The 9,345-nt window shown below is 35.1% G+C and overlaps 1 protein-coding gene across 1 annotated transcript; it reads left to right on the forward strand.

Moving 5' to 3' along the window:
* Positions 8,085-9,113, forward strand: LOC110013171 (uncharacterized mitochondrial protein AtMg00810-like). The gene is made up of 3 exons (XM_020699157.1): positions 8,085-8,569; positions 8,675-8,730; positions 8,785-9,113. The coding sequence occupies exons 1-3, from the start codon at positions 8,085-8,087 to the stop codon at positions 9,111-9,113; spliced, it is 870 nt and encodes a 289-aa protein (XP_020554816.1).

Below are 9,345 nucleotides of genomic sequence, written 5' to 3' on the forward strand. Positions count from 1 at the left end.
CTACACATGTTAGGGGACCGTCGGTTTTTGCGCAACAGATTTAGGCTTGAGAGGTTGGTACTAATCACCGGATATATCCAACAGATAAATTAGACTCTGGTTTAAAAATACACAATAAAAGTCTTTAAAAACATCTTCAATTCTCTTAAAGTTAAATACACAATAATCCAACAGATAAAATTAAAACGAAGTAGAAGTCTTTAAAAACATCTTCAATGCTCTTATAGCTCTTGCAGGCAATGAGCAAGTTTGGATGGTGGCGGCACTTGGCCAAAGCAGGGTAAAAGGCGGCGAAAGAAGAGAGAGAGAGGGGAGGGTGCTAGGTGATGGCATCCCATTGAATTTCATTCAAAGGGGGAGTCTTATAAAGATCGTATTGATTCTTATCAAAGGAAAACAAGATTAACTGAGGTTGTTCAAACAGATCTAGGTGAACTAAATGATATTTCCACAGTAATTACCGTTATGAATTTGAGTTGAAGGGGGTAGTATGGGATCTGTGGTCGAGGAGAAAATTAGGGGAGTTGTGGCAGCAGAAGTGGCAACGATGGAACACAACATTATTTTATATAATATTTATATCCATCATTTAATTCATATAAAAGAATACTTTATAATTTTATTAAATTATTATATCCCATAAATAATCTAATCATGTCCAATCAATTATTTATTCTGTAAAAGTAAATGATACCTTGAAAGTTGCATGTCATTTATGTGATTCATCCATATGGTCCACAAGAATTATGGGGAAACTTTGTCCAGTGAAGTAATTTATTACACGAGCCCACAAATGTAGTTGGCGAATCGACCGAAATGTAATGAGTCTCCAAAGAATTGATTCTTTAAAAGGAAATGAGAAAGAAAGTCCATTGACAAACCTTAGTAATCCATATATATATATATATATATATATATATAGTTTGAGTGGAGAGATGAGAATTATGAATTTTAATTATAAATAGTTTAAATATGCATTACTAATTAATTGTTATTATTACAGTAAATCAATAAATACTATTAAAGTAGTCGATACCCTTACATTAGAAAAATTTAGATTGACAAACTTTTGATTATAAAATCTCATCTTCGTTACTTGAGCTACGCTTCAAACTGGACAGTGGGTCGAGGAGGACCAGCCCCGAAGTGCCCGTCTCAAGACCGGCCCATATTATTCATGCTTGCTTCTAGGGCGGTTTGGGCCTTTAAATGATTTCAAGTGGGTTCGTGTTTAAATTCAAGCCTGATCATGGACTGTCCCAGTTGAAATCGGACAAGGCCTTGACCAGGTTCAATTGTGCCTATTTTATTTTTCATGCAATTGAGGTATTTTTTGACAATTAATTAAATTTATATGATTGTTTACAAAATAACTAAATAGTAATTAAATCAAGCAAAAATTTTCAATAAAGAATTCATAACTAGAAAGAGAAGAAGTTAAGATTATGTAATGAGTTTAAATAATAATTTGGCTAATAAGCTACAGATAGTAAAATGTCCAAAAAGGACTTAATATAAGTTCTGAAAAGATTTAAGAGTAGCATACTTAAAATAATAAAGTAAAAATTATATGTCATGCATTATTAAAAGAAAAAAAACTCTCATGGGCCAATCCATTAGCCTAGCCGAAGCCCAGGTAATCTTGGGCCATTTCCATGTTTGATATATGGGAGTAGCCCCGTCTCAATTGAACTTGGACTAGTCCAATCCGTTCTTTTTTATGGAGCCAATTTAATTATAAATTGATCTAACCCAATCCAATTCACTATTCATATTAAGCTACAACTTGTTTACAATCCATATCCATCTTTTTTTTTTTTTTTTTAAGAGCGAAATTCATATCAACTGTTATAGACCTATAAAATACGCCGCTAGATTGATATATTTCTGATAGATCTTTCCCAAAATTCAATTTATCCAAGAAATCACGTCTACCCTCTTAACTATCATTATAATATGATATTATATCCCATTTGGGGAATGAAGGTCCCTAATAACTTAACGCTAAAAAATGGTTACGGGGGCCGCCTGGACTCGAGACTCGCCCCGCCCCACCCCGCCCTGGTCCTGGCTCGCCCCACTATATCATGGTTTTAGCAAGAAAAATTAGCAACGTATTTAAATATTACAGCACGAATCAAAAATTTATTTTAGAAAATTATTTTATCAAAGCAAGAAAATTAAGTTATCACATCAAATAATAACGATAAATTGCAGCATAAAGTACCAAATTTCAGGGGGAAAAAACAAAAGAAAAAGGGATAAATAAGAGCTGGAATAGTAGCCTTTGACAGAAAAAGAAAAGAAAAGGAGGAATGAAGAAAGAAACCAAAAGGGAAGAGAATAGAGACAGAGGGGTTTTGACTTGCGAGCTGCGGCGGAGCTGCTGCGGGGTGAGTGAAGGTGGCGAGCTGCGGCCGTTGCCGGCGGCGTAATATCATTTTATAAGACAAGTAATATGTTGATCTAAATTATTAATTTTTTCATTAAGTAATATCATTTTATGATTTATAATAAATTATAGTATATAAAGAATATATCAACAAATATTTTATTGTTTAATAAATATTATCAGTTTAGATTTAAACACTTTAATATAATTTTCAATCTAAAATAAATTGTATAAGACAAAGAATACATTCAACTAATATTTTCTTTCTTAATAAATAATATCAGTTTAAATTTAAAAACTTAAGATAATTTTCAATCTAAAATGAATTGTATAAGACAAATAATACGTTCAACTGAATTATCAATTTTCTAATCAACTATTATCATTTTACAATTTACAATGAATTATATTATACAAAAATACATTCAATTAATATTTTATTTTTTAATAAATAATATCTATTTAGATTTAAATACCTTAATATAATTTTCAATTTAAAATGAATTGTATAAGACAAAGAATACATTCATTTAAATTATTAATTTTCTTATCAACTAATGTTTTATTTTTGTATTTCTTATATAGAGTTGTTTAGGATTTATATAATACTGTAATTTTTTTAATAATAATGTATCATATATTAATAATATATAATAAAAAATGTAAAATTTATATACACGGGGTGGGTGGTGGGTCAGCACAAGCCCCGTACCCCACACCAGACCCGGCTGGGGCATGCCTAAGAAGCCCCGGACCCGGGAATTTTTATGCCCTGTCCGGGTCGGGGCCCCGATTTTCAAGGGCCAATTGCCATGCCTACTCCAATGTGAGAAAAGTCTAAAAAGCATGTTTTTGGATCTTGTTTAATTGCTAGATTAAAGCTACAAAATGAGTAACTTTGGCTTGGGAGAATTATGATTTTGGTCTCCACTTATTTAGTTATAGTTATCAAAATTTTCAGCTTCACAATTTTAGTTTTCAAATTGATACTTTTTTTTTATAATTTTGATTCTTGTCGTTATATTTTCAGTTAGAATTGGGAGGCGGCATTGGAGGGAAAAAACAACATCCACCATTTTTGTTTAAGTTTGAAGGTTTATTGGAAAAATAATTGGAGAAAAAATATTCTCATTCTTAAATCTCCTCAAAAGCCTAGTTTCTATTATTCTGCAAATGTAAATTTAAACTTCCATTTTTAACATCATGGGCTCCTCGTAATTTGGGTAGAAAAATTCATGTATATCCAAATCATGATTAGCGCTTGAAGGTTTTACACTTTGGGGATTTGGGGCTAAAAACTCAAAAGTTTCGAATGGGTTTTGAAGGAAAATGAGGAAAATTATTTTAATTTAGTGAATAACAGAAAATTATCAGTGAATTTGAGAAAATCAATTGGAAATCAAGCTAGGGTCCTTTAGGAAAGAATGGGCGAATTGGAAAAATTGAGAGAACAAACCTGGTAAAAAGATGGTTGATTGAGGACTAATATCGTCAAGCCCGACAATTTAAGGACCAAAATGGAATAAGTGGTTAAGTTTAGGGATCAAAATCGTAATTCTCCCTATTTTTTCTCTAGTATTTATGCCTCACGTGCACATGACAAACATTTCTCCATCAATTGTAATGCCAAACCTAATGGCAGGGGCAAAAACTATTAAAAAAGTAACAGTTTGAGGACTAATATTATCAAACCCAAAAGTTTGGGGATCGAAAAACTAAATAATAAGTGGTTAAGTATAGAGACCAAAATCATAATTGTCCAATTGGATACATTTTACCCATATTCTTTTTTAATATATTCTTTTTCCTTTGTTGATAGGGGCGATAATTATATAATTATATCAATATATCAACAAATGAAATAATATCTCAATTCAATTAATACATCAATTTGATAAAAATACTCGAAATTTTGAACTATAATTTTAGAAGTATTTATTGAACACCAACCTTAACCATTATACTAAAATATCTTTGGTTTATAAATATAAGACGTTGTATGCCCTACCTCAATATAATAAAAGAAAGTAATATAGCTGGCGTTTTGAAATAATAATTCAAAAAATTGTCTCTTATTTTATATTTTTAGTTCTAAATTTATTGGGTTTGTTATTAAATTCCCATGTTCATTTTCTGAAGCTCAACATTATTAAAAGTTCGCTCTGACTTCGATTTGCTAAGTTTAATAGACGAATGATGAAATCCATCCAACCATTTCATACTTCCCACAAGAACAGGAGTTGCAAGCAGAGAAATAAAAGAATGAGCAGTAGCTTCTGGTTTAGTTTTACTCTGTTCTCAAAGTTGTGTTTTTTTTACAGTAGCACTTTTATATATCCGTTACGTGTATTAACAACTCAGTAGTTGTTATTGTTAGTTAGGCTCTTCTTGTATTTAAGAGCCCCTTTTGTCCTTCCTTAGAAAAAAAAATAGATACAGACTTTTTCCTTCTGTAAATCTGCTGCACGATTAGTTCTCTGTCATTAACTTTTCTTCAATCTGAGATCAATTCTTGATCCCTTTTCAACATGCCACCAGAGCAGGTGTAACAAAATACTCTGCCTGCTTCTGCATTCTGTTCATACCTAGCCTCACACACCGCACCTTCATTTCTTGAAACAAGAATTGACACAAGAAATGACAGACAGAAAAGAAATAGAAGAAAGAATCTCCATTGATATGGGACTTCAAGAAAATGATAATCGCAGCATATCTCTGGTATCTGCATCATTGAACGAGAACAATTACTTATCTTGGGCAAGATCCATCAAGATAGCCCTTGGAGCAAGAAGAAGATTGGGTTACATTGATGGCACACAAACAAAATCGATGGAAGACAAAGAAGCCATTGAGCAATGGCAGAAAAATGATTACATGGTAGTCTCTTGGATATTGAATTCAATATCGAAAGAGATTGCAGAAGCATTTTTGTACGCAGAATCAGCAAGGGACTTGTGGGTTGAACTCGAGATGCGTTTTGGTGAAAGCAACGGTCCACTTCTATATCAAATACAAAGGGAAATTGCATCCATCTCATAGAAAAATTCCGCTGTAGCTACATACTTTACAAAACTCAAGAGATTATGGGATGAATTGGGATCTTTAGACCCCCTACTTGTGTGCACTTGTGGAGCCAGCAAAAGAATGTCTGAAAGAAACGCTCCTTACCAATTGTTCCAATTCCTCATGGGCCTCAATGATATATATGATCATACCAAGAACCAGATATTGATCATGGATCCTTTACCTTCCGCTGCAAAAGCATACTCCATGGTCCATAGAGTTGAAAGACAAAGACAAGTTAATTCTGAATTTGCTGAAGTAGAAAGGGAAGGAGTTATGGCAGTCCAGATTACTGAGACAAAGACACAAGGAAACCTGAGGACAAATTTCAAGAAAGGACCTACTACTGATAAAAGGCAACTCCAATGTGATCACTGCAAGAAGAAAGGACATTTAAAGGAGGGATGCTTCGAACTAGTGGGCTACCCTGATTGGTACAAAAACATGGTTGATCAGAGGAAAAATGTTGGCAGACCTACAAATACAAGGATGACTAACCTGAGAATCAATCAACAAGCCAACAGTTTGCAGACAACCATGAATAGTGAACCTGACACTAACTTTTTAGAAATGATCAGGAGAGAAATGCTCAAAATCATGCAGGACCAAAATAGCAGCCGAATGAGCTCGAACTTCTCTGATTTCCAAATTATGGATTATTGACAACACACTTACCACCTCTAAATTATGGATTATTGACAGTGGGGCATCAGCCCACATGTGTGCATCTATAACTGCTTTTAAACACCTTCATAATCTTGATAATGAGGTTTTTGTTAATTTCCCTGATGGAACTAGCCAACAAGTAAAATTCTCTGGAGAAGTTAAGATTACAGAAGACATCATACTAAAAGATGTGCTATATGTCCCTCCATTTAAGCATAATCTCCTCTCTGTCAACAAATTGTGTAAAGATAGTCACCTTAGTGTTCTTTTCACAAATGAGACTTGTGTTTTGCAGGACCTTGAGAGTAAAAGGATGATTGTTGTAGGTAAACGAGGGAGACTTTATGTGTTAGAAAGACAACCACAGCATCACATGACAAAACCAATTAGTTTGAACACCTCTGTCAGTGAAGAAAATCTATCTGTTGGCATGTGTAACATGAACAAATGCAAGACTGTGTGTAATGAAATTCTATGGCACAATAGGTTAGGACACACTAACCTAGATGTATTGAGACGTATGAATTTTTGTAATAAGAACAACATTCAACAAATTGAGTGTGAAATATGCCCATTGGCAAAGCAACACAGAACTTCTTTTCACCTTAGTGAATCCAAAACTAAATCTGTTTTTGAGCTTATTCATATAGATGTGTGGGGTCCATACAGAGAGTACTCCATAAACAATTTCGAATACATGCTTACAATAGTAGATGATTTTAGCAAAACTACTTGGGCCTACCTGATGGTTCATAAATCTCAAACTCTTTCTAAGCTTGAACAATTTTATAACATGATAATGACTCAATTTAATGCCAAGATCAAACGAATCAGAACTGATAATGGTGCTGAATTTGTTAATAAGGAATGTCAAGTTTTCTTTCATGAAAAGGGTATAATACATCAAAGAACTTGCATCCACACACCTCAACAAAATGGTGTGGCTGAAAGGAAGCATCAACACTTACTCCAAATTGCTAGAGCACTTATGTTTCAAGCTAGCATGCCTTTAAAATTCTGGACTGAGGCTTTACTAATGGCTACATTTCTGGTTAATAGGTTACCTACTCAAACCTTAAACTGGAAAACCCCCTATGAGTTACTTTACAACCAAAAACCTTCTTATAATCATATAAAAGTCTTTGGATGTCTTTGCTTTATCACTAATACCTCACCCTCTAAGAGAAAGTTTGAACCTAGAGCTTTGAAATGTGTTTTCTTAGGATATATCCATGGCATAAAAGGATATAAAGTAATGGAACTTAGCACAGGCAATATCCATATTAGCAGAGACATAACATTCCATGAAAACACATTTCCCTTTAAAACCTCCAAAGATGATAATAGTGACATAGTTTGTCCTCTGCCTGCCATTGATCAAGTGGATGAAAATGAAATCAGTAATGAGCCGTTAGTTGATGATGTCATAGAACCTGAGGTTGATACTCACATGCCTAGGAGATCCAACAGACCTACCAATAAACCGAACTGGATGAATGATTATGAGTGCTACAACTCAAAAAACTCTAGCAATTTGCATATGTCACATATACATTCTTGCTTTGTGGAGAATCTGTTAAGTGTGCAGGAGCCAAAGGACTTCAAACAGGCTCAGGAGAAGGCTGACTGGAGAAAAGCTATGCAGGAAGAAGTCAATGCACTTGAAAAGAACAAAACTTGGAAGGTAATAGATTTGCCTTCTGACAAAAGAGCCATTGGATGCAAATGGCTGTATAAGGTAAAACTCAATCCTAATGGTACTGTGGAAAGGTATAAAGCAAGGTTAGTTGCTAAAGGCTATAGCCAAGTTGAAGGAGAGGATTACAATGACTGTTTTGCACCTGTTGCAAAAGCAGTCACTATAAGGCTCTTCTTAGCTGTGGCTGTGGGAAAGAAATAGCCTATCCACCACCTTGATGTTAATAATGCCTTCTTGCATGGCACTCTTGATGAAGATATATACATGGAACCTCCTCAAGGTTATAAAATCCCACAGGGCAAGGTCTGTAAACTGGAAAAATCCCTATATGGTTTAAAACAAGCATCTAGAAAGTGGAATGAAGAATTCACTAACAAGATAAGAAAATTTGGTTTTGAACAATGTAGTCATGACCATTGCTTGTTTACAAAAGGGACTGACACTAACCTCATTGCATTACCGATTTATGTTGATGATATACTAATTACTGCTGCTTCTGAAAATTCCATAATCACTGTCAAGGACTACTTAGATGACCTTTTTACAGTTAAGCACTTGGGAAATGCTAAATATTTCTTAGGGCTTGAGTTAGCACGATCCCCTGAAGGTCTAGTAGTCACTCAACGTAAGTATACTCAAGATATTGTTAAGGATGTTGGGCTCAATAATGGCAAGCATGTTGCCACTCCATTACCTCCAGGACTGAAGCTCACAGTTGACACAGGGACTGCTCTCACTGACCCCTCCAGGTATAGAAGGCTGCTTGACAGATTATTATACTTGAGTTTCACCAGGCCTGACCTGTGCTACGCTGTACAACAACTAAGCTAGCACCTTCAACATCCTTGTGAGAGGCATTGGGAGGCAGCAATTCATGTTGTCAGATACTTGAAAGGCAACATCTCAACAGGTTTGTATTTTCCCTCAGTTACTGATTTTTCACTTAGAGCTTTCTGTGATGCAGATTGGGCTGCATGCCAAGAGACAAGAAGGTGCTTATCAGGATTCTGCATTTTTGTGGGAGAGACTCCCATATCTTGGAAAATCAAGAAGCAGACCATGGTGGCTAGATCATCTGTTGAAGCCGAGTACCGAAGTATGGCCACTACCACCTGTGAAGTAACATGGCTGGTGTACCTTCTGAAGAATTTGGGTGTTGAAGTCAAGACTCCTATTCCATTCTACTGTGACAACAAAGCCGCACTTCACATAACAGCAAATCCGGTCTTCCATGAGAGGACGAAGCACCTGGAAATAGACTGCCATGTGGTGCGTAACAAATTCAAGGAATGATTGATTCAACCAACTTATGTGGTGTCTAAATTGCAAACACCTTCACAAAATCATTGTCTTGCAGTTCTTTCCTCCATTTACGGTCCAAAGCTATCCTTGGTGACCTCAACCCAAGTCTATCTTGCGGGGGGGGGGGGGGGATCCATCCATCCATTTCATACTTCCCACAAGAACAGGAGTTGCAAGCAGAGAAATAAAAGAATGAGCAGTAGCTTCTAGTTTAGTTTCACTT

This window comes from Sesamum indicum, linkage group LG15 (genome assembly GCF_000512975.1).
Source record: "Sesamum indicum cultivar Zhongzhi No. 13 linkage group LG15, S_indicum_v1.0, whole genome shotgun sequence".
Classification (NCBI taxonomy): Eukaryota; Viridiplantae; Streptophyta; class Magnoliopsida; order Lamiales; family Pedaliaceae; genus Sesamum; species Sesamum indicum.